The following is a 23320-nucleotide window of genomic DNA, read 5'->3' as shown; positions in this document are numbered from 1 at the left end:
TCGGCAAATGCGCTTTTGCAAAATGGCCGCCGGACAACGCGGCCCCCAATTGACACTTGAGCATCTGTTGTGGTTGCTGCTGTTGTTGTTGTTGCTGTGGTTGCAGTTGCTATTGCAGTGGCTGCTGCTGCAGCTGTAATTGTTATTTATGCACTTGCATTTAACTGTAATGGCATGTGGCCTGCCATGCCCCTTAGGGGGCCAAGGTGGGCGTAACTGGAGCGTTTTGGGTAGCCTATGCGATTACACAAGAGTTTAGCACTCTTAATTGTGCTGCAGAGAGGCCTCTAAGTGCATATTGGGGCACATTCCAAGCAAATATGATGACGCCCCCTCTGCACCACACTTTTTACTTTTCAACACACGAGCAGAGACTATATACTATGCTATATATGTGTATGTTATCCACACTGTGTACACACGAAAGCGATGACGAACCCCAAAATGAAAAGTAACAACAACAACGAAGAAGAAGAAGACGAAGAAGAACAACAACAACTAGGCAAGCACACGCGCTTAAGTTCAACTTGAGTTGCCAAGATGCTGATAATGATGATGAGTACGATGAGGATGTGGATGAGGATGAGGATGAGCATGAGGCTGAGGTTGAGACCGAGACCAAGACTGAGGTTGATGTGACTACTGAATAACTGACTACTGTGTTGCAGCTTGATCCCTGGAATTTTGGCTTGAGCAAAGCGGCAGGCAACAGGCAAAAAGGGGCTTTTGTGTGCTGCTCCACAACCACTTAACTTGCTTAAGCGCTGTTTGCTTGTCAAAATTGCAGCAGCCGCAGCCACCGCAAACAACAGTAGCAACAACAATAACAGCAACAACAACAGCAGCAAAAGCCACAAGGCACGTCTCTTTGCAAGATGACGCAGTCAGAATGACTCCTCAGCTATAGCCAAATGAATTAACCCTTTTACTTTGCTGCAAACAGTAACAACAACAGCAACAACAACAACAACAGGCAACTGATTTGTTATATTCCCGCAGCTACTGTTGTAAGTGCGGGTTCTTTGTTTTTTTTTGGCCATCAACTACACCAGCGACAAAATGTTCGACTAAATTGCAAGAAAGTAAGAAAGAAAGGGAGATGGAAAGCGAGCTAGCGTTGAATCGATAAGAGTTATCGAATTTGAAGAAGACAAAGGAATGGCTCGATTGCAGCTGAATATTTGTTACCGATGAATGATATCGATGTTAAAGAAGCCTTTGAAAATAGCGTCGTTGCAGCTGAATATTTGTTACCGATAAATGTTATCGATTTTAAAGAAGCCTTTAAATATGGCGTCGTTACAGATGAATATTTCTTTACATTTTTCATTGTCAAGTAAATGAAATGCAATTAATGATTTATTATGCCAATTCAAAGAAACATCTAACTGCCTAAAATTTTAATTGTATTAATTTCTTTTGTAAATACATTAATACTATTTACCCACATATTATATTTATATATATTTTATATTACTATTTTAGCCATTTGTTAATGAAAATATAAAAAAAGTAATTTGCTCATAACTTTGTTAGTTAATTTCAACAGTCTTTAATTAAATACTTATTTATTAACCATTGAAATTATTTAATTATCTGTGAATGATAAAAAAAAATATAAAATTTATATATAGAACTTACTAATTTGAAGCGTCAACTATTTTCAAAGCTAGTCAAATATAATATTTCTTAATTAAAAACACATTTCTATTTAAATTTCAAAATATCACAATAATTGCTTTTCTTATTAAAGTTTAAACAAGTTTCTGGCACCTCGTTTTTGCTTTTTTTTAGTTTATATATTTTCAGCTGTATTTTTTTTTATGAATATGCTGAGTGGTCTAACATTTTCGCAACCGTTTCGTGTGGTGTGCATTTAAATACAAGTACAAATGCTTACCGCTTGCCACTCGAGAGATGGAGGAGCTGCTGCTGTTGCTGCTGCTGTGTGGAGGAGAATTGCGCGTAAATTCGTTGCGGTCTTTGGGACTTGCGCGTCATCAACATAATCGCCGTCAACAGGCCGTCAACAACATCAAACTGCCAGCAAAATGTTGCTACTGTTTCCAGCGGCGTAGACAGAAGCAAAACAACAGCAACAGCAACAACTGCCTGACCAAGAAGACCAAGACCAACCACAACAGCAGCAACAGCAACAACAACCACATTGGCAACGGGGCAAATGTGAAGTGGTTTTTTTTTTATTTTTATGATGAGCGAAGCACTTTCAACTGACGTAGCAATCCAGAGACCAGACGACGACGACGTCGACGGCTTACACACAACAAAAGCGTGTCAAACATTCTGTGCGAAATCTGTCGGATGTGGGTACAAAACAACAACAACAACGACGACGAAACTATTTTACATACTACAATCATATAGATGTGTGTATACTATATAAGGATCGGTTTGGTAGGATGGTCAGACCGGTGATATTCATGTTTTATACGGTGGAATCGATGTTATCCATGTTACTCATGTACTTTCACATACGTGGCTTTTTGACCCAACCATTGGATTTCCTACCGATCTGGAAGCAAATCAATCATTACTTCTATTCCGCATCCTTCTATCTGTTTACGGTCATAACGCTCTGCAGCAGCATTAATATCTGCACAGGACACAATGTTTCCATCAGCGAGGAGGTGATTCGAGCCCTTTCCGGGTTCGTATTGCACACTGTCATCTCGCTGATGACGCTGGAGAATGCGGAACGGGACTTTCATATGATGTACATCATGAGCCTGAAGAACGTTGGTGTCGAGAAACCAGTTCATCCGTTTATCGAATACATGCGAGCTCAGGCGATTTGTGCGCTAATCACGGGCGTTGCTTATCTGCTCCATGGCATCCTGGCCCTCGATGTCTTGTTGTCGGGCAGTGAATCGGATGAGGATGATCTCGATGATGATGGCGACTATGCGCCGGTGCGTCTTTATATTTTCGGTGAGATGATTCAGTCGCGTCTTGAGAAATATGAATGGTTTAATGAGTTCTCACGTGGCCAACAGATGCCAATTTAATCAAATTCTCAATTATGCACACTTACTTGTATTTCTATATATCAACATATACATATATGTATATATTTATTGGCTAGTAAACTGTGTTTTTGTATGACGTCAGTGACGCAACAGTTTTATTGGGAGTCCAAAATGCCCTCAAATGTGACGACAATGTGCCAACGATAAGCAGCTGTCGGGCACGTAGGGCGCATGTGCTGTCTGTCCTCCTCTTCGCTTGCCACAGAAAATCAATAAATTATGGGCTAAGGCCAGTCAAGAGCAAGGCAAACCATTGGCCCTGCCCTGCCCTACCCGGCGTCGCCTTCTGCCGGCAGCCGACCCGGCTTCGATATCAAACTTTTCCACCCAACTTCTCTCTCTTGTTTGCCTTGCAAGGTGGCGGGGGGGGAGGAGTGCGGGGTTCGGCGCACTTGGGTGCTTTTTTCATTCATAAAACTGCGCGTTCACTTTCCATTTTTGCTAGCCTTACTCAAGGCTATTTTTAACGCACACCAGCCGGCCGGAAATTGCGTTTGGAGACAGCTTTTTGGCGCAGTGAAAAACTATTGCAAAACTAACTAACAGCTGAAATTGCATGCAGGTCGAAATGAATCAAAAACTAAACGATACAAACTCATTTCCTTTTTGAAATTTAAATTTGAAATTTAAATTTTAGTGTGTACACACTTTTCCGCCGATCATTTAAACAGGAACTGTAATCGATATCGATAAGTTTTTCTGTGCTTTTTAACTATGCAAACATTGTTAAAAAAAATTAAGCTCAAATAAAGTAAATTTAGTTAAAAAAGATGTATTGGTACAATTTATTGATGATAATCAATCAATCACTTATTGAATAGAACAAAACCAAACATTTAAGCTGGGTAAAAGACTTTCAATTACATAATAAATAGTCTCTACTAAAAAAAATACATACTAGATTGTATGTTAAGCTGCAACAATTTAAATTTTGTTCACAGCTTGAACAATTTTCATGCGAACTTATTATGTAATTCGCCGAAAAAATACAGTAAATTAAAGACTTTAATGCCTGCCAATATTTGTTACGTATGTAGGTGTTTTTTGGCAGGAACCTTTAGTTCGCCCACGTATTTATCTAGAAAACAACTTTAACCCGCCGAAAAGTATGCAACATAAAATTTGTGTTTGATTTGTTACAAAGTTTATGTGAGATGGCGCGACATCCATATGTAAAGGGAGAACGCAAAAAATGGGAAAATCAATAAGGACGCCTGCTAAGCGGCAAAAGTGCGACGCGTGTCCTTGAAAAGTAGGGGCCACCGAACAGAGTCTTGTTGTTGTTGTTTGGCCACAAGTTGAGCCATTCATGAATACCGCACGCGCATTTTATGAATGAAACCGAGCACGAGATTCGAACTCGAAGGGGCAAATGCGACGAACATGCGCATTAAAGGATGTGGCGAGAGTGTGGACGAAGAGAATTTCCCCTAATCTAGCGCTGACGTAACTACGCTCAAGGTCAGCGTAGAATTTCATTCATAAAAATGATACGCCCAAAGGGGATGGCGCGTGTGTAGCGGTAAATTGAATGTAAAATGTAAGTGTGTGCGTGTGTGTTTGTTTGTGTGTGAACACGCGCGTGCTTGTCCGAGGAGTAAATGGTGGAGAGGTGGGGCTGGATTGCGGCTTGGCTTGGTTGAGTTTTTGGCCAGGGATAAAACGCTTGGCGGAGGGGGTGAGGTTGAGGAAGGCACACGCTATTTGCAGCTTGTTGATTTTTCTACGCGTGTAAACACGGACCCAGCAAATAAAGCCATTTTCATTCATGAAACCAAACATCGCAGGCAAGCGAATAGCGAACAACGACTGTCGTATCTCTGTCTTATGTATATGGTAATGTTTGCTTTAAGCAAGAAAGCAAATTTTCAGCTCACACTCGCTTTCAACTTGCCCACTGAACCATCTTGAGTTTTTTGGGTGCACTGACTCATTTTGTGTGTATGTGTGAGTTTTTTGTGGGTTAGGTTCCTTTGCCAAGGACACTGTGCCAGACCAGGAAAACGCCCAGAGCTTCCTACACACACTCATACACACAGACACGCACACAAAACGTCGGCAACAGAAGAGCAGAGCAGAGCTGAGCTCTTAAAGGTTATGCGGAGGCGGTGCGGAAGTGTAGCAAATATTCTCAGAATTTACTTTACGCACTAAAGCAATTATGATAATTTATGGTTGCTTTCATTGCGAACAATAAGTATTTTCTGAACTGTAGTGGAATTTACGATCAGCCCAAAAGTATGCAGCAGAATTTGTAAATGCTCAGAAGCCCGATGAACTTGCTATCGATAACTTAAACTAATTTATCGAATTTGAAATTTAAACACTGCTACAATTTAATCAGTTCTTTATAAGGCATTCGGTTATAATAAAAGCAATTTAATAGCCAGGGAACATAATCATCAATATAGTTGCTAAGCTAAACAATACATTTAAATCCGTATCACTAAACACACATAAGACATTTTTATCCAGGGCCATACTCGAGCAAAGTATTTTCCAGCCCCCAAAAAATAAGGACGCAAGCGATTTACATTAGCGATAAGCAAAATAAAATACACCAAAATACTCAGAGTCCACGCTACGTAGGATTCCCTGAAGCTCCAGTCGCAGTTGGCTTCTCGCTTAAGCTTGGCATCCCTATAAAGGGCTCGGACTCGGAACGTTTGTGTGTGCGCTTCGTTAGCCTCTTGGAACGCTCTTGCTGCGCCTTGGCACTGTTCTCACCACTGCCACCGCCGCCGACACCGCTTCCTGCATCGCTGAGCTGCATGAAATCCGGTTCGCTGCGTGCCAACTCCTCATCCTGATAGACTTCTTGACTGGCAGGATTTGAATTCAAATTGGTCACCTGCTCATTGAGGCACACATCATCGAGATCCACATCACTGTTGGAGAACAGCGCTGTGGCACCCAGCTCAAGTGAATTTGTCACATCCAGCTCCAGTTCACTGGTCGCCTTTTTGGGCGTCGATGTCAACGAGATGCGTGAAAAATTGATGCTTTGTTCGAGCGGTGTGGCAGCCGTCGAGACATTCGTTGGCTTGAATTGAGCATTGTGGCTGCTGCTATTGATATTATTATTGTTATTCAACACCTGAACATTGGAAGTGCCAAAGCCAACGGTGGCTCCGATCACTGGCACATTGGTCATGCTGCTGGGCGTCGAGCTGTTGCGTTCCGTTTGATGTTCCTTCATCAGTTTACACGCCTTGCCCAATGCACAAATCGTCAAACAGATGCGCAAACCCAATGCAAAGAGATACGCCAACAAAAAGAGCAGCCAGGCGGCCAAGTTGTGGAAGGAGACAGCCGTGTAGATCGCCTTGATGAGCACCACAGCCAATGGAAATGGTATAAAACCCATGCGACGTGCCACAAGATCAGAGTGATCGGAGAAAGCGTGCTTCTGACGTGTTTGTGTCATGTCATAGGCCAAACTTGTGGTGTACTCGCGATATATGCTCTCGGGCAACTCGTTGAATCTGGTGATGAACGCATGCTTCACCCAATCGATGAGTATCTCAGTGAAGAGCACCGCAAAGCAATCGGGCAACATGACACAGAACTGTGTGATGCTCCAGTCGAACTCCTTCATCGTCTGTATCATCACAATGAACAGCAGCACAGACAAATGGAAGCGTTCACGCACATCGCTGCAGGTCAGTTGGAATAGATTATTTTTGTCGAACTTCTTGAATACCGAACCTTTTAGTTCTACGAAATTATTGGATATCATAATGGTGAGCAGTCCTTTGTTATTTGAGTTCACAGCAACATTCAAACAGGTGGCCTGCAAGAGAGAATGAAATACACCATAATTTAAATTTACCGCCAACTCAACAACGAAGCAATCGATAACAACAGCGACAAGCTGTAGGTGCAACAATCGATAATAACACATGTTGGTAATCGTTTAAAATTCGTTTGAAAACCACAACAAAAATATTGAATAATATTAAAAAATAAATTATACAATTTCTAGAATAAATAATTGCTAGGATTAAAAGTATATAAGCTATCGAAAGTTATTAATTTACATATCCTATTTTAATCCAAAATAACAATAGTTTATTGCTCACCTGGAACATGATTAATCCGCTATGCAGAAACACATAAATGAGGGTAAAGAGAACATGTGTTAAGACACCAAAGTGCTCACGTTTGGAGTTCTTTGGTTCCGTGGCCGTCCAGAACAAAGCATCAATGGTGTCCTGGCCAAAGGCCGAGAGCAAACGATCTCCCACTTCCAGCATATTGTAGAATATGTATAGCTTGATAATGGATTGTGATTTGATAATGTGATAGACGCGATTGGTGTCCACCAGCAGCATAATCAGCGTCACACTGATCCAAATGGCACCTTTGAGCAGATCACAAATTTCCGCTGGCGACAACAAACGCTGCCCGCTGCCACGCAGGCGACAAATCCGGGCAACAGTTCGCGTCAAGAGCGACCAAACAGCCAAGATGAAGCGCACGGGGAGAAAGGTGTGAATGTAGAGAAAGGAGTCGGCACACTGCATAATGCCGTAGACCATGAAGCGTTCAAGATCGCGTGGTATGCGCATAAAACTGTAGATCTTTTGACGACGTGCCGAATAGCGTTCCTCGTCATGTTCTAGCATGTAGCCGCGTGTCATTTCCACTTTGAAGAAGTCGTAAAAAAGTATTTGTCTCAGACCCAGCTGAAATAGCAAACATATGGATTAGTAAAAAAATGGTTTACAGTTGCTAGCACTTACCGTTTTGTAGGCGTGCCGCAGTTGCGGCTGCCGCTGCTGCAGCTGCTGCTGTTGTAACGCCAACGTCATCCTGCAAAGTTGGCTGTTTGTTGTTGGCCTTTGATACTTTTGGTATATCATCGTTTAGCTGTAGTTCCTCGATGCGATTGCCACTGGCACTGACGTCACCGCGAAAACGCAGCTGCCTTTTTGTGGCGCTGGTAGTTTGTGAATTTGACATTTATGAACTTTTGCACTTTGTGTTTGCGGTGTTGCTTTGTCACTTTTTCAGCCAATTATATTTTGTTTTGCTACGCTGTTTCTACCTGGCCATTGCAGTGTATGCATATCTCTAAACAGAAAACTACATTTTAAAAATGCAGCCCTGACTAGTGTGTACACACTGTAAATTATTTAAAAACGAAATCATCGCATATTTTCTTCGCTGCAAAAAATACATCTTTTATCAATTATTTAAGAACTTAATGACTAATATCCATCTAAAATAATCAATATTGAAAAATTAAATGAATTTACGTTATTTGATTGTCAGATATATAATCGTTTTCAGAATATCGAATATGTCGATAGTGACATCGCTGTTTGTTCACCTCTAGCGTTTAAATTGTTTTATATTCATCTTTTTTTAGCTATCGTGTTCAAATTTATTTATACTTAATTTTCTACGCTATATAATATGGCCACGTCCATAGAATTAAGTTCATACCGTGATCAGCACTTTAAAGTAAGTGGAAAAATAATATTTCGGAAGCCGGCAACGTTTAAAACATATGTTTCTTCCAATTAGGGCTCACGCTCGGAGCAAGAACGCTCTTTGCGGGACTCGACCACACTTTATGTGGGCAATTTATCATTCTACACAACTGAGGAACAGATACACGAGCTCTTCTCACGTTGCGGCGATGTGCGGCTTATTGTCATGGGCCTGGACAAGTACAAGAAGACGCCTTGTGGCTTTTGTTTCGTTGAATATTATACGCGTCCCGAAGCCGAAGCTGCCATGAGGTACGAAAGAGATGACAACAAAAACAGTGATGTGCTAAATTATTGGCACGTCTTCGTGACTGATTTTCGTCTGCAAATAAGTTTATTTAAAATGTGTAAAATATGTTGTTTGTTAGCCAGATTAGTTACCCGCGTAATTGGTTATATTTCATATACATCGCTTTGATAATTATTTGTTTTACATGATAAAAGCAAAACAAGCGGCAATGTTTTGTTACTCCTATTTATATTTTCATTAAACAAAGTTATTAATTGCAGATTTGTTAATGGCACACGACTGGATGATCGACTGATTCGAGTGGATTGGGATGCCGGCTTCATTGAAGGCCGCCAATATGGACGCGGCAAAACTGGGGGACAAGTGCGTGACGAATATCGTACAGATTATGATGCTGGCCGAGGCGGCTATGGCAAATTGCTCTCCCAAAAGATTGCGCCCAACACTGATAATCGCTAGAGATAAGATTATGTGCAGAATCTGCGCCCCGCCTAGATATACAAAAAGCATAAAACATTACGCATATAGTTCTTTTCTAATTTCATATTGTGTTGTGTATTCTCTACATAGTTTTCTTTCCCAATATATAATAGTATAATAATATAATTGAAAGTGTATTTGATATTTTTAGCGCTTTGGCCAGGCCACTAATTGATTATTTGATACCTTCCCCGGAAATAGTAGTTAGTGTTCTTCATATATTCGCCATTTACTTCTTGCCAATATTGTTGGCCAGAGAGCAGCTTAATCCAGTGCCATCGGGTTCCACATTCAATTCCTTAACCTCGCCATTCTGGACAACCATCGAGTAACGCTTGGAGCGCACACCGCCCAGCGGTGGCAAATCGATGGTCACATCCAAAGCGGCAGCAAAAGCGCCAGCAGGATCAGCGAGCAAGCGAACCTTGCCACCAGCGCCATGTTGCTTGCCCCAAGCTGACATCACAAAGGGATCGTTGACAGAGACGCAGACAATCTCATCGACGCCCTGCTCCGCCTTCAGCGAGTCGGCCGAACTGATGTAGCCAGGCAAATGCGTCTGCAATTGAAACGATTATATTAAAAATATTCTTAAATCAATTTTCCAAAATAAACTCACCTTGGAGCACCCAGGGGTGAAGGCACCAGGAACACCAAAGAATATGACTTTCTTGCCATTTGTCAGCTCGCCGGTGTTTATCTTGTTAGCCGGGGAATCCTCAAAGAGATCCACAGAGGGCAGCTTATCTCCAACCTACAAAAAATTAAAATACGAATGTTGTAACCTTGATGATGGCCTTGCACTTTTTTGCAATTGTCTCGCTCTTCCGCTTTAATCAATATTAACAGCAGCCAAAAAAAACTATCTTACATAAGATTATGCGCACTTGCAGATAAAAGTACACGATATTTTTTGGGATGCACGTTGAACTTACCTTGACCATGGCTCCAAGTGTTCTGGAAAAAGATCGCACGTTTGGTTTGGTAGAGTTAACAACTCGTTTAAGAAAATTGCACGCCTGCATCTCTCTTCTGACACTGCTGACAACACTCCGCACTCCTCACACCAGCTGTACGGTTCAGAAATGCAAAAAATTGCGTTGCCAGACTGTCGAAATTACAAATGCCGAATGACAACTCAGTCGTGTTTTTGTTAATTTTTTAATAATTCTACACAATCATCAACAAATCAGAGTTCACAGCGAATTATCAGCAAAGCGTTCCAAATCATCCAGGCTCTGTTCCTTAAGTTTTGCCTCAAAGTCCGTAATAAACTCATTTGCCAATCGTTCGGACTGCGCTTCTGAGTAATATTTGCGAAAAGCTCGATAAATGCAATCACGCAGTCCGGGTTTCATCACCACCAAATTGAGCTTGGTGCCCTCTTTAATATTGGGATATGAGGCAATTGTCTGATCATTGTTTAGCGGGCGGCCGAGCAGCAGCAGCTTCTGATTTGAAGCGGGAATTTGAAGAGCGGCATCAATTTGTTCTTTCACCTCCTGTATGGTGGACGTCGGCGAAACCTAATTGGAAATTCAGCGTAATATAGCAAAAAGTATTTTAGTTAATTGATTGTTTAGCCTACCTCGAGTGTGCAATCTTTGCCCTTGAGCACTTTTATTGTAATGAGCATGGCAATGCTTATTTATTTCTCTTCAAATAGTTTTATTTTATAAACAAATTAAATGGCATGTCAGTGTTGCCATCTGCAAGCTTAGTGATGAAAATAAAGAGCGATATTATTAACCCTTTCGTACTGTCCATTAATATCGATAAGAACTATAAAAGCACTTGCCGGTAACGTACGAATGTAATAATATTTGCGTATCTTTCTATGAAAAACAGAAAATTAAATTTTATTTAAAAAGTTTAAAATTAACTACATTTGCAAATTGTTTGAAGACTGCACTCGTAAATCGATCAAATATTTGTAATTATAATATATATCACTTGATTTTTACATGCAATTAATTTAGTTATACCATTTTGAGTGATTGCGCTTACATACACATATCACGTTTGAATAGTAATTTGCTAATTAAAGATAGGTAATTAGAATTATTGACTTAACTCAAACTATCGATATATCGCAACAATCGACTTTCGTTAAATGAATCCGTCGTCGTCATGTTCCCTAGTCGACTGTTCGGCAGTCTGGCAACACAGTTTCTATTCAGCAGCGACGTTGCGTGAACAAAATATTTTACATAAATAATAAATTTCTATTAAAACTAGCTCTTGATGTGGAGTGTTATTGATAAAAAGGTGAACCTGAATAATCTTTAAACTGATATCAAGTTGTGATTGGTGCTAAAACCATTGTGAAAAACGTAAATCAAAAGAGAAAATTGCAGCGCAGAAGTGAAGCGCAAATAATAATTCACACAGCAATATTAGCAAGCAGCCATCCCATCCATAGCCTCGAAAGCTCGAGTCGAGTGAATTAACGAGAAAAAAACAGTGCGAGTGCGATTGCGAGTCTTTTGTGTGTATGAGTGTGCGTGCGTGCGTGTATGTGTGTGTTAGAATTCGCATTTTACGTAAAAAGTACGAAAAGAAACAAAAACACAGGAAAACAACTTTAATCAGCAAAAATATTTGATGTTAAATCGCAGCAGAGGCAAATTGAACAAGTTCTTGCAGCTTCTGGCGGTAAATAAAAGGCCCCCATCTTCTCTATCTTCCCGACTGTTTGCCCAGCCCTAAACACGCTCCCCCTTTTGACATTCAAAGTTTAGTTTTTCTTTTTTTTTTTTGTTATTTGCATACATACATATCTATTATTGTTTGGCTTGCCTTTTTGCTGCAACTATTAATTATGCATAGTACACATTCATTTTATTTTTATTCTCTCTCATGCTCTCTCTCTCTCTCGCTCTATTCCCTCTTGTTAGCGGGCAGAGCTGTCGCCCTCCGCGCGCTCTAAGGTGACATATAAAGCTTAAGCATATTATTGCTCATATCTTTTACATACAAACAAACATATATACATTCCGTTTTGCTCTAAACAATATTTATGTGTATTGGAATGTAAAGCAACCCAGCTAAACCCCCCTCCTCTGCCGAAGAGAATATGTACTAATAAAATGTTGTGCACACACTTGACATTCGCATGGGAAATGGGAATGAGAATCAGATGAATTCTGAGTCTGGCAACTCTGATCGACGGCGACGGCCATTGCTTCGCAACTTGTTGCTTGCGTTCGCTGTCCGCATTGCGTCTGTGTGTTTTGGAATTCGTATTTATATTTTCTGCGCTTGAATCGTGAATAGTGAAAAAACGAACAACAACGAACAATGGTATGGATGAGAGCATTATTTAAAAAGACGTTTGTTTGTGACGTTTCGTCACCTGATTCAACCAAACATCCAATTGGCCAATTGGCGAAAATCCCTACGAAAACATCGAAAGCATATCAATCTATGTATTCACATGCATACATGCGTTTATATGAATGTATGTAAGTTGTATGTGCTTGCATGTGGATATGTGGTTGGATCGGAAGCCGTATGCTTGATCAAGTGCAGCCTCTTGGATATGTTTAGAATCGTTTAGAACCGGTTGTTTTTTTTTTAACCATGCCATGGCATTAATGTGTGTGACAACTTCGACTTCAGACCAAGTTTTCTTTTCTTTGCCCCCTTTTCATACACCTATCTATTCGCAAAGTCTGATCGTATGTGTATGTGTGCGTATGTGTTTTGTGTCCGTGTATGCGTGTGTAGGCTGATCGGTAAAAAAATTTACTGCATGTTGTTGTTGTGATTATTACTTGATTTGATTTATTTGTGTTTTCTAATTTTTTGTTATTTGCTACGTTGATTTTCTTTTCAAACACTCCCACAGCGGTGGTTTTTGAATTGTGCCTGTAATTGTCAGATACAAAACGATTAAAAAAAAGAACAAGACAGACAGAGTACAACAAACAAAAAAATAACACAAACACAAAAAAGGAGAGAGAATTTAGCAAAACTCTTATTTCTGTTGTTGTTGTTGTGTGTGTTTGTGTGTGTGTGCGGTCTGTGCAGCTGTTGTTGGAAAGAGACGGAAGCAGTACCCCAAAGTAAAGCTGCAGATAAAGCTGAAAGCGTATTATGGATAACGACGCATTAGAAACAGCAACAAAAAGCCCGACAGCAGCAACAGCGGCAACAGTGGCGGTCTCATCATCAGCAGCGGCAGCAGCAGAGCCAGCAGCAGCGGCAGCGACGTCAGTCGAAGCGTCAACCAAAAACGAAACGGCCACAAATAACAACAATAACAAAGTCACAACCGCCACTAACGGTATCAAAGAGAATAACATTAACTTTAGTACAACAACAGCAACAACGCCAGTAGCAGCAGCATCTGCAACAGCAGCAGTTTCAACAACAGCAACATCACCCAACGTTCTTCTGACCAGCGGCATTGTTGTTACTCCCAGCAAAAGCGAGGTGAGTAACAAGTGTTCCCCTCCCCCTCCCCCACACTTTTTTGTTTATGTGCATTGTCTAGCCTTTAGTGTGACCCCAACTCAAATAACAAAAAGTCGGCTTGTCGATAACATTGTGTAATCCTTAGTGTGACCTCCTCAAAAAAAAAAAAAAAACGAAAAGAATATTTGCGTATGCAAGTGTCGGCTTGTCGATAACATCGCAAAAATGACATAAAATTAATAACAAGTATATCTATCAACAAGCCGACCCAGACCCCAAAGAGCATGTTGAGTAATTGACGTCAATTATAGAACGATTTCTTTTTTGGTTTTTGTGGTGTGTGTTAGCCTCCTCGTACCCCAAAAATACACTTATTATAGACTTCCTTGTGGCAGCAACCTTAACGCACCAATTGTATATCTAATCTTATCACTGTCCAATGCTTTCCCGCAAACACACGCGCACATACGTGAGTATGAGTGTGCGTGTGTATGTGATCGATTCCAATTAGATTCTTAAGGTTTGCAATCGAATTAGAAAACGTAAACCAAAATCGTATTAGACAAAACGCACTGTCAACTGTCAAATGCATGTCCAAAGTACACGTACCATATTTATGTGTGTGTGTATGTGAGTAGAGATTGCACATTATTGTGCGTGTGTGTGTTGGCATTACTAAAACACGAGACTAACACCCCCCCACCATACAGGCGACAGCTCGACTTAGACGTCAAGGATTTGCACAGACCAAGGTAACAAAATAATGCGGAACGTTAAAGGTGCCATGTCCCCCGCCCCTCTCCCAAGGATTTTTCTCTTTTTTTTGTTATTGCTTTACTATTGTTTTGATTTCGGCTTTTGTTGCTCTTTCCACCTCTCGCTCTCTCTTGTTCTCTTGCCCTCGCGGCGAATATGAGGCTGCGTCGCCCTTCACACTGACATTTAATTTGCTACAAATCGTTATCATCGATAATTTTGCAGGCTAACAAGACAGACAAGGACAGCACACCACCGCGCGATGCACCGCCACCCACGCAGATCACCAAGGGACTAAACCTAACCACCACACCGCTTGTGCGCAAGGAGAAGCGGCAGGCGAGCTCCCGTTATAATGTATCCAAAAACTGTGAGCTTACGGCGCTCAGTCCGCTCAATGAAAGTAAGTAAACAGAATTTGCTAATACGTTTATACAATGCAATAATTATATGGTAATTTCGTTTGAGTTGCGTGTGTCGTCGATCAGCTGTTTCAGTTGGGCAGTTGGTTCGTTTTTGTTGTTCTTTTTTTCCTGTTATTGTGTTATTTATTTATTAAGCAAGTTCGCAAAGGTCAAGTGAGTGATGACTATTTCGCAGGGTTGTTCAACACTAACACAAAACAGCAAAAACAAAAAAAGCTTACACACACACATACATTTGCATACGTCAGTTACGCCCGCCGCCCCATTTTTGACACTTGCGCTCTCCCGTTGTACTTCACACTCGCTCTCTCCCTCTCTCTCTATCGCTCGCTGCTCGTGTTGCAGTGAAGCGCAGATTCATTTGTTTGATTTTGGTTTATTGCTTTACCTACTACTTGCTAATTAATAAAACGTTTGCCATTGGCATTCAAATTGTTGCCTTTTTGGCACTACAGCGATTTGTTATTGTTGTTGTTGTTGTTGTTGTCGTGTCATTATAGGTGGCAACACTGCTCTTTTGCAGCTGCGCTCTCTTCACGCTCTCTCGCTGTTTGGAGCTTGCTCTCTTGTCTTCCTGCGCGCTCGCCCACGGCAAATGTTATCGATTTTTCCTGTTGCCTTTCGCCCTTAACAAATTGGAGCCGCAGTCAAAGCGACTTTTGCGGCAGCTCCGCATTAAAAATTCGAATTAAATTAATAAAAAGCATTTTACACACCAGCAAAACAACACTATTTTGCAGTTTGAATAGCAACAAATTAACAAGTCTTCTTTGTTTGCCGGGTGAGCAACAAATACCGTTACAAGCGAATCGATATCGGAATCGGAATTGTGTTGAAAGATATTTTCAGACACGGCAAAAACCGGTTGAGCTCGCTTATTATTTTTTTTTGTTCATAGTGCGATTCGTAAGTGCTTTATCTAGATAAATCATATACACATATAGAGTATATATAGAATAACTATAAATTATAATTTCGCTAGCTCCCCAGCAAACCATTTTTTTGATGAGTTCATTTTGTCTCGTATTCGAATAGCGAATCATTTATGCATTTTCATTTTCCATTTATGCATTTTCATTTCACGTTTCTCTCACCATTTACCATTTACCACATACATAAATAAATCATAATCTCTGTCTATATATATATTGCAATTCCCATTACAGATGCTATTATAATAAACACAATATACGCTTAAAAAAAAAAAAAAAAAAGAGCAGTGAGAACAAAAAAAGAAAAAGAAATTAACATTTTGATAGTGTCGCAAGTTTTCCTAGACGTTTGTTAGTTGTTCTTAGTTTCTTTTGTTGTTATATGGTTGTTGTTAGAACATTTATAGAGACAGTGAGAAGAACAAATTAGCAAATTGAGAACATTAAGTGTGCGATGCGTTTCGATTGCGCCGCCATTAAACCAAGTGCGGCACTAATGAAATGGTCATCGGTGCTATGTTGCTGACGGGTAACCACCACAACGGTCCCACCAAACAGCAGCAGCCAACGACAACGACTGGTAACAATAACACGGCAAACAATCAACAGCAACATCAGCAACAGTCACAGCCACACCAACAGCAACCACCGCTGCCAGCAGTAAACACAGCAGTGAACAACGTCTCCTCTGGTGGTTATTATGCTCTTGGTAACATTCGGATTCCCAAATCGCCATCGTTTCACAGTGGCTTAGATCAGCTGGCTGACGACGACGAGGGCGACATCATTGACGTGGAGGGGGAACGAGACTCGGCATCTTCTGCGTCTGGTGGTGGCAGCAAATTCAAGTTCAGCAGCGTCGAAGAGCTGAAGGCCAAATTTGAGTTGCAGTCACGTAAAATGCCACTGTCGCCGCCCGAGGCAAGTGCCGGCAACGTGACGACAACAGCAACAGCAACATCATCACCATCATCGTCATCGACTAGCTCGAATTCATCGGCATCGGCGCTGTCCTCGCTCTCGCAGGCAGCCTCCTCGTCGCTAGCAGCCAACTCATTGGCATCCAGCTCCACATCGTCGACGTCGTCGCCATCGTCGGCAGTGACATACGGCGGTGGCGCAAATTCGGCAGCAGCCGCATTAATTGCATCCTCATCGCCGTTTGGCTCACAATCATCCACATCCTCGTTGTCGCTATCGTCCAGCACAACGAATGTGCCAACGGCAGCAGCAGCAACCATGTCCAATGCTAAGAATACGCCCAGCACAACAGCTGGAGCAAGTGGCAGCGGCGGCGGTGGGAGTTCTTTGGTGTCCACGTTGGCGCAACACTTTTCGGCAGCGACAACGGCGACATCGCTGCTGAGCACTGGGTCAGCAGCTGGGGCAGTGGGTGGAAACGGAGCCAGTTCAACGGCCAGCGGCAGCAGCAAGGTTTGCAAGCATTACTTCCACTATCTACAAAAAATAACACAGAACACACAAAAAAACAGACACTGAAAGAAAGACACAACAGCAGACTTCCACCAGACAATCAGACAACATAATGAATGACAATTCTCTGCTCTAATTCATTTCATAAATCAAAATCAATATCACCAACAATTCGCATCGCATCCACCAACAACAACAACCACAGTCACCCGTGAGCGCAGCTGCGGCCATTAAGAACATATTGAATGCCACCAAAAGTGTTGGCAGCAATGCTGCTGCAGCCTCCTCCAGTAGTGGCAACAACAGTAGCAGCAACAGCACCAACAACATCACCACCACAACCAGCATTACCACCAGCAGCAGCATCAACATCTCCAGCAGCAGCAGCATCAGCGGCAATGTCGATGTGACAACTGTCGAGGAGCAGCTGCAGCTGCAGCGCACAACGGTGGCACAGAATCTGGTCGGTGGCATAAGCATTTCCCTGGGCATTGGCCAGCGCAACGGCAATGCGGCGGCGACTGTGGTGGCGACACCAGCGACAACGACAACAACGATGATGATGGCACTGCCTCCGTCGTCGTTGAAACAAAACGGCGGCGGCGATGCAACTGCTGCTGCTGCTGCGATGGCCCATCAATTGTCGTCGCCGCAGACGCTGCAACAGCTGACGGGCAGTCCAGGAAGGGCACGCGATCGGAATCTGTTTCATGCGCCACCGAATGCATCAACTGCGCTGGCTTTGCCGCCACTGCGAGGTTGCTAATTTGGTTATGCTCCTCCTACTAATTTAGCTTCTTAGAAGTTTGCAATTATCTCGTTTTTTTCTTTTTATTTTGAGTTTTGTGCTTGCCTTTTCCGTTCTGTTGTTGTCCACATTTTTTCAGTTACAATTTGTTGTCAGAGATGATCTCGTTCGATTTGTGTAGCGCTTTTCAGTTTAAATACGTTTTAACGATTATCAACTTCTGTGTTAATATCAAAATTTGGAATTGTTTTCTTTGTTTCGTGTAGAAACACCGGCCCCGGAGCGTGAGGAACTGCTGCTGCAGAAAATTCGGCAATGTTGTACGCTCTTCGATTTCTCGGAGCCGCTAAGCGATCTGAAATGGAAGGAGGTGAAACGCGCCGCCCTCCACGAGATGGTCGAGTATCTGTCCAATCAGAATGGTGTCATCACAGAGATTATCTATCCGGAGGCCATCAATATGGTAAATCTATAAAGTATTTTTATTAAATACGCAACTAATCAAAAACTTGCAGTTTGCCGTGAATCTATTTCGCACGTTGCCGCCGTCATCAAATCCGAATGGGGCCGAATTCGATCCAGAGGAGGATGAGCCAACATTGGAATCATCTTGGCCACATTTGCAATTAGTCTATGAGCTAATTTTGCGCTTCCTGGAATCGCCCGATTTCCAGCCAAATATTGCAAAACGTTTTATCGATCATCAATTTGTATTACAACTGTTGGATTTATTCGATTCGGAGGATCCACGTGAACGTGATTTCCTTAAGACTGTTTTACATCGCATCTATGGCAAATTCCTTGGCTTGCGGGCATTTATTAGGAAGCAAATCAACAATGTGTTTTACAGGTGAGTCTAAGAATTGAATATGTTTGCAGAATATGGAAATAATCTCTTCGATTCTTTTGCAGATTCATTTACGAAACGGAACATCATAATGGCATTGCTGAACTGCTCGAGATTTTGGGCAGCATTATTAATGGCTTCGCATTGCCGCTCAAGGAGGAGCACAAACAATTTTTACTTAAGGTATTGCTGCCATTGCACAAAGCCAAGAGCCTCTCCGTCTACCATCCGCAGTTGACCTATTGTGTGGTGCAGTTCCTTGAGAAGGATCCCAGTTTGTCAGAGGCAGTCATCAAGTAAGTTTGTCATTCTTACTTCTTCTTTTACTCCCAAGACTCACAATCACAATACTTTTTAACACCTTGCAGAAGTCTATTGAAGTTTTGGCCCAAAACACACAGTCCCAAGGAGGTGATGTTTTTGAACGAGCTGGAAGAGCTGCTCGATGTAATTGAGCCGGCTGAATTTCAAAAGGTCATGGCACCGCTGTTTCGCCAGATATCCAAGTGTGTCTCCTCGCCACATTTTCAGGTGGCCGAGCGTGCACTTTACTATTGGAATAATGAGTACATTATGTCGCTGATAACGGACAACTCGCAGGTCATACTGCCCATCATGTTTCCGGCGCTGAATCGCAACTCGAAGACGCACTGGAATAAGACCATCCACGGTCTCATTTACAATGCACTCAAACTGTTTATGGAAATGAATCAACGATTGTTCGATGAGTGTAGCAAAAACTACAAGCAAGAGAAGCAAATGTAACACAATGCAAATAAGTTTTAATTGACATAGAAGTCTAATGCACTATCCTTTGTTGTTTTAGGGAACGAGAGAAGCTTAATCAGCGCGAGGAGCTTTGGCAACAGGTGGAGAGTCTCGCTAAAACCAATCCGGAGTGGACAAAAATGCGACGCTTCAACGATTACCTGCAAATGTCCGAGAGTCAAATGCTGTACGATGAATACAATGAGAATTGTGATCTAACCTACGATAAGCTCGATCAGAGTCAACAGCAACAACAGCAGCAGCAACAACAACAACAGCAGTCAAGGCCGCAAGCGGCGCTAAAACAGCAGCAGTCAAATCAGGAGCCCAGAGAGGTGAGACAAGCCCTAGCCACATTAACCACACTACACAACTACTAACTGAATCAACCAACCAGTATGTTTGTATGTGTGTCTATTAACGGTGCGTTAATCGTAAGCGCGCAAGTTTTAAGTCTTTAAGCACCAAAATCTGTCTAAAAAAAAAATCAAGTACTAATCGAACGAAAGAACGAACGAATGAGAATGCCTGTTACAAACAATAATCGCACTCATGTCAGTTATAAATACATGTTTCTGTATCTGTATCTATTTAATATATATCTACATCGTATATGTGTACTTATTTATTGGTTTTGTCATTACACCTACTCCTCCTCCTCCTTCAACAACAATGCACCCACCCTCCGTTTGTCCCATGACCAAGAGATACTAACCAATAGCCAATTAATCCAATAGATTTAATGGGCCCAGTCATCAGCATTATATAACACTATACTATATAGAAACGTGCATATCCTTTGCTCAAAATGTGAATTTATTTTGTTTATTACCATATCAATATATCTATTAAAAATGTAATCGAAAGTCAATCGTTTGTGTGTGTGTGTGTGTGTGAATAATAACATAATTTATTAAGCCAATTGAAATGTGTATATAAGACTTATAAATTGTAGTACAAACTTCACACTTCGAACACATTACTCATCAAGAACAAACTTTGTAAATTATGACCGCAGTTAGCTAACAGTTCCATGTATGTGTGTGTGTACTAGTCGTGTATGTGTGTGTGAGTGTGTGCTATATGTAGAGGCAACTAACTAATTAAAATCACATCACACCGACTAGAACAAAATAACATCTATGTAGATCTCTCGTAACTCTGTCAGTCAAATCGTCAAGTGTTGCACACTTGTGTAATCTCGTAATCGATAATCTGTAAACTGTAATCTACATGTACATGTGTGTGTGTGTGTATGTATTGGCGGGGGCATTTGTGGTTGCCCCCCGCCGCTATCATCATTTTAATGCTTTTACGTTTGCATTACGCTCCGCTTACTCACACCAAACAGATACGCGGCGAACGGAACAAGGAGAAGCCGCTGGTACGACGAAAATCCGATCTGCCCTCGGACAGCGGCACCGTGCGCGCCCTCATCGAGCACAAGCGACCCGATGAGTACCTGACAACGCCGCCGCCCGATGCAAACAACTGTTAGGCCAACCACAACCAACTGATTGCACCCCACATATATATCACTATACTCGCCCCTCTATCTCGGCGCCTATCTACCTAGCTACTACCCTCTCTGTCTCTGTACGTTGGGCTGGTCCTCACGCTGTCACAGCCGCAATAAAAAATGAAATGGTTCTTTATATGTAGAGTAAACACACACACATAGACAGACACACACACACAAAAAAAAGAAAAACAAGCAACAAATTATATGTCAAATCGATGATTATTATGATAAGGGGGCTGGATGATGATGCTGCAAACAAACGATGATACTGATACTACTGATGATGATTATGATGATAAGCTCTGGCGTTCACATTTCCTTGTGACGCCTTTCGAGCCTCGTGTGGTGGCAACGATTGCAACACACACACACACAATTTCTATAGAATTATATAAAAACAAATAAAGAAAAAACAATTTTAATAATATATACCATAATACTACCTACAAATAAATAAACAAATTAAACCAATAAAGCGCAAAAGTCCCAATCTAAGATTAAGCTGTATGCGCCAAATGCTTTTTTTGAGTTTATTCCGCCGGGGCTAACGATGCGTATACGCTATTTGCATGCTGCTCCGCCCACCTACATTTGATTTGTTTTTCTTTTGCATGCATGCATCTATGAATTTTTGCCACATTATAGTTGAATAATCTGGACTCCATTATGCTCTTACCATTTCAGTGAATACGTCAAAATTTGTACAGTTTTTGAATTGACATTGTGTAAGCTTAAGCTTAAGAGAGACGTAAGAACAAAAACAAAACAGAAAACATAACAAAGATCAAACCACCTTGATTGAGCATACATACGCGTATATACCTACCTACCATATGCATACATTAATACTATATATTATGTGTACAACTATTTCGTTATAGATGTAATACTCGACGCATACAATTGCCAAGTTATCCTGCGTTCCCAAAACAAACAACCAAACAAAATAACGGTGTACGAAACCCAAGAAATATCATAAACTTTGTGAGCAATCCCTCAACAAGTCGCCTAACTGTCTTCAAATAGTCTTTGTGTTAATAGTTAATCGAAATAATTGAATGTGTAGTTTGATCTATCATCAGTATAGTATAGAACATACCGAGCTTACTAAACACTAAAACCTTAAAAAAACACCCTCGCAAAACTGGCAGCTATAAATGGAATTGGATTTTGTTTGCTTGACAGCACTTTGATAATGATGAAGAATATCGCAGGGTTTGAAAATTTACAAATAATATGTGTGTGCATTTTACAGTTTCCGTTTTTCGTGTTCACTTCAAATACCAAAAAAAAAATATATACTATATAAATAATAAGAAGCTAGCGGAAAGACAGTGTTCCCACTTGTAATGTCGATTTTTCTGCATTAAATGTGGCAACACTGGCAGCGGGGAAATTAAATCATTTGAGGGGGATTTGCTCACCTTGTTTCGTGTGCAATTTTCTTGACGTTTCGACACCGCATCTCAAGTCACAGATTAAAGTTTTAACCACAGAGCGAGAGAGAACGTAATAAATTATAATTATATGTATATTATATGCGATTTACCTTTACCGTTAGCAGCTTAATTATACTATATATGTATATGCGTATATGTATTGTAATTTGTTCAAAACAAATTTGGTATGTATATTAATGTGTGTGTGTTTATATATATGTATTTTTTTGTATGTATTACACATATTGTTGGCGAGGGAGGAGGATGAATAATGCCAGAGAGAAAGAGAGAAGTATACAGTATGTATGAACGAATCGGAGGCGCAGACTTCATTGGATCGGTGGGGAGATATTCCGCGATGGGGTTCCAAAAAGTATTTTATAAGCAGATGTTCCTTTTAGAAAAGCAAAAAGCAAAACAAAAAATAAACACAAGAAATGCAACATTTTTGTGCTCTGTGAGTTTCGGGCATTGCCACTTAATTGGGAATCCCTGGATTACTCCAAACGGCTTCATCTACATTATGAATAGTATGTATGTATGTATAATCGCTTGATCATCCCATATACAAGATGCAAAATACAAAATACAAATACATCATCCACATCATCAGCTCTGGAAGTGGGGCCGACGACAACAAAAGAGATAAACACACAGACTTGGACTATTGCTGGTCGTAGCTACTATTTCAGATATAAAGTAAATTATATATATATAGACACGTATATATACACTTGTATACATTTATATATATA

At 41.1% G+C, this 23320-nt stretch overlaps 6 protein-coding genes across 14 annotated transcripts; 3 read left to right on the top strand and 3 right to left on the bottom strand.

Moving 5' to 3' along the window:
- The first annotated feature begins 2305 nt into the window (after positions 1 to 2305).
- LOC133838465 (uncharacterized) lies at positions 2306 to 3126 on the top strand. Its single transcript, XM_062269580.1, has one exon. It carries the CDS (start codon positions 2421 to 2423, stop codon positions 3024 to 3026), a length of 606 nt encoding a protein of 201 aa, XP_062125564.1. The 5' UTR covers positions 2306 to 2420; the 3' UTR covers positions 3027 to 3126.
- Positions 3127 to 5358: 2232 nt separating this feature from the next.
- On the bottom strand, positions 5359 to 8225 carry LOC133836770 (protein TAPT1 homolog). The gene is made up of 3 exons (XM_062267359.1): positions 7800 to 8225; positions 7130 to 7735; positions 5359 to 6840 (listed from the first exon to the last, which is right to left on the bottom strand). The coding sequence occupies exons 1-3, from the start codon at positions 8010 to 8012 to the stop codon at positions 5629 to 5631; spliced, it is 2031 nt and encodes a 676-aa protein (XP_062123343.1). The 5' UTR covers positions 8013 to 8225; the 3' UTR covers positions 5359 to 5628.
- A 131-nt stretch (positions 8226 to 8356) lies between these two features.
- Positions 8357 to 9658, top strand: LOC133835711 (nuclear cap-binding protein subunit 2). The gene is made up of 3 exons (XM_062265754.1): positions 8357 to 8516; positions 8580 to 8797; positions 9056 to 9658. Exons 1-3 carry the CDS (start codon positions 8469 to 8471, stop codon positions 9252 to 9254), a joined length of 465 nt encoding a protein of 154 aa, XP_062121738.1. The 5' UTR covers positions 8357 to 8468; the 3' UTR covers positions 9255 to 9658.
- LOC133835709 (peroxiredoxin-5, mitochondrial) lies at positions 9324 to 10370 on the bottom strand. Its single transcript, XM_062265753.1, has 3 exons — positions 10211 to 10370; positions 9895 to 10029; positions 9324 to 9834 (listed from the first exon to the last, which is right to left on the bottom strand). Exons 1-3 carry the CDS (start codon positions 10298 to 10300, stop codon positions 9505 to 9507), a joined length of 555 nt encoding a protein of 184 aa, XP_062121737.1. The 5' UTR covers positions 10301 to 10370; the 3' UTR covers positions 9324 to 9504.
- An 87-nt stretch (positions 10371 to 10457) lies between these two features.
- LOC133835712 (ubiquitin-like protein 4A) lies at positions 10458 to 11018 on the bottom strand. The gene is made up of 2 exons (XM_062265755.1): positions 10864 to 11018; positions 10458 to 10801 (listed from the first exon to the last, which is right to left on the bottom strand). The coding sequence occupies exons 1-2, from the start codon at positions 10909 to 10911 to the stop codon at positions 10472 to 10474; spliced, it is 378 nt and encodes a 125-aa protein (XP_062121739.1). The 5' UTR covers positions 10912 to 11018; the 3' UTR covers positions 10458 to 10471.
- A 390-nt stretch (positions 11019 to 11408) lies between these two features.
- LOC133835700 (serine/threonine-protein phosphatase 2A 56 kDa regulatory subunit gamma isoform) lies at positions 11409 to 23007 on the top strand. 9 transcript variants are annotated; one of them, XM_062265740.1, is made up of 9 exons: positions 11410 to 11543; positions 13126 to 13712; positions 14676 to 14853; positions 18256 to 18452; positions 18505 to 18839; positions 18902 to 19132; positions 19205 to 19597; positions 19663 to 19939; positions 20956 to 21892. In XM_062265740.1, exons 2-9 carry the CDS (start codon positions 13374 to 13376, stop codon positions 21100 to 21102), a joined length of 2097 nt encoding a protein of 698 aa, XP_062121724.1. In that variant the 5' UTR covers positions 11410 to 11543; positions 13126 to 13373; the 3' UTR covers positions 21103 to 21892. The 9 variants fall into 9 exon arrangements, with proteins under 9 accessions (XP_062121726.1, XP_062121724.1, XP_062121727.1 ...); XM_062265741.1 differs by lacking the exon at positions 11410 to 11543 and adding an exon at positions 12454 to 12578; XM_062265742.1 differs by lacking the exon at positions 20956 to 21892 and having other exon boundaries at positions 11409 to 11543; positions 19663 to 20216.
- The last annotated feature ends 313 nt before the right edge of the window (positions 23008 to 23320 follow it).

Source organism: Drosophila sulfurigaster, chromosome 2R (genome assembly GCF_023558435.1).
Source record: "Drosophila sulfurigaster albostrigata strain 15112-1811.04 chromosome 2R, ASM2355843v2, whole genome shotgun sequence".
NCBI classification, from domain to species: Eukaryota; Metazoa; Arthropoda; class Insecta; order Diptera; family Drosophilidae; genus Drosophila; species Drosophila sulfurigaster.
The sequence above is the reverse complement of the archived record's forward strand: the minus strand, read 5'-3'. Positions and strand labels throughout refer to the sequence as shown.

Excerpts from the sequence above, each read along its gene's own strand:
- LOC133838465 (XM_062269580.1), top strand. The coding sequence starts at position 2,421 with ATGGTCAGACCGGTGATATTCATGTTTTATACGGTGGAATCGATGTTA.
- LOC133836770 (XM_062267359.1), bottom strand. The coding sequence starts at position 8,012 with ATGTCAAATTCACAAACTACCAGCGCCACAAAAAGGCAGCTGCGTTTT. Across the intron at positions 7,736-7,799 it reads CCGCAACTGCGGCACGCCTA|CTGGGTCTGAGACAAATACT; the intron begins CAAAACGGTAAG and ends TTGCTATTTCAG. Across the intron at positions 6,841-7,129 it reads GCGGATTAATCATGTTCCAG|GCCACCTGTTTGAATGTTGC; the intron begins GTGAGCAATAAA and ends TCTCTCTTGCAG.
- LOC133835711 (XM_062265754.1), top strand. The coding sequence starts at position 8,469 with ATGGCCACGTCCATAGAATTAAGTTCATACCGTGATCAGCACTTTAAA. Across the intron at positions 8,517-8,579 it reads ACCGTGATCAGCACTTTAAA|GGCTCACGCTCGGAGCAAGA; the intron begins GTAAGTGGAAAA and ends TCTTCCAATTAG. Across the intron at positions 8,798-9,055 it reads GAAGCCGAAGCTGCCATGAG|ATTTGTTAATGGCACACGAC; the intron begins GTACGAAAGAGA and ends TATTAATTGCAG.
- LOC133835709 (XM_062265753.1), bottom strand. The coding sequence starts at position 10,300 with ATGCAGGCGTGCAATTTTCTTAAACGAGTTGTTAACTCTACCAAACCA. Across the intron at positions 10,030-10,210 it reads CACTTGGAGCCATGGTCAAG|GTTGGAGATAAGCTGCCCTC; the intron begins GTAAGTTCAACG and ends AATTTTTTGTAG. Across the intron at positions 9,835-9,894 it reads TCACCCCTGGGTGCTCCAAG|ACGCATTTGCCTGGCTACAT; the intron begins GTGAGTTTATTT and ends TTTCAATTGCAG.
- LOC133835712 (XM_062265755.1), bottom strand. The coding sequence starts at position 10,911 with ATGCTCATTACAATAAAAGTGCTCAAGGGCAAAGATTGCACACTCGAG. Across the intron at positions 10,802-10,863 it reads GCAAAGATTGCACACTCGAG|GTTTCGCCGACGTCCACCAT; the intron begins GTAGGCTAAACA and ends ATTTCCAATTAG.
- LOC133835700 (XM_062265736.1), top strand. The coding sequence starts at position 16,309 with ATGGTCATCGGTGCTATGTTGCTGACGGGTAACCACCACAACGGTCCC. Across the intron at positions 17,242-17,446 it reads CGGCCAGCGGCAGCAGCAAG|TCACCCGTGAGCGCAGCTGC; the intron begins GTTTGCAAGCAT and ends CAACAACCACAG. Across the intron at positions 19,133-19,204 it reads TTGTCAGAGGCAGTCATCAA|AAGTCTATTGAAGTTTTGGC; the intron begins GTAAGTTTGTCA and ends AACACCTTGCAG.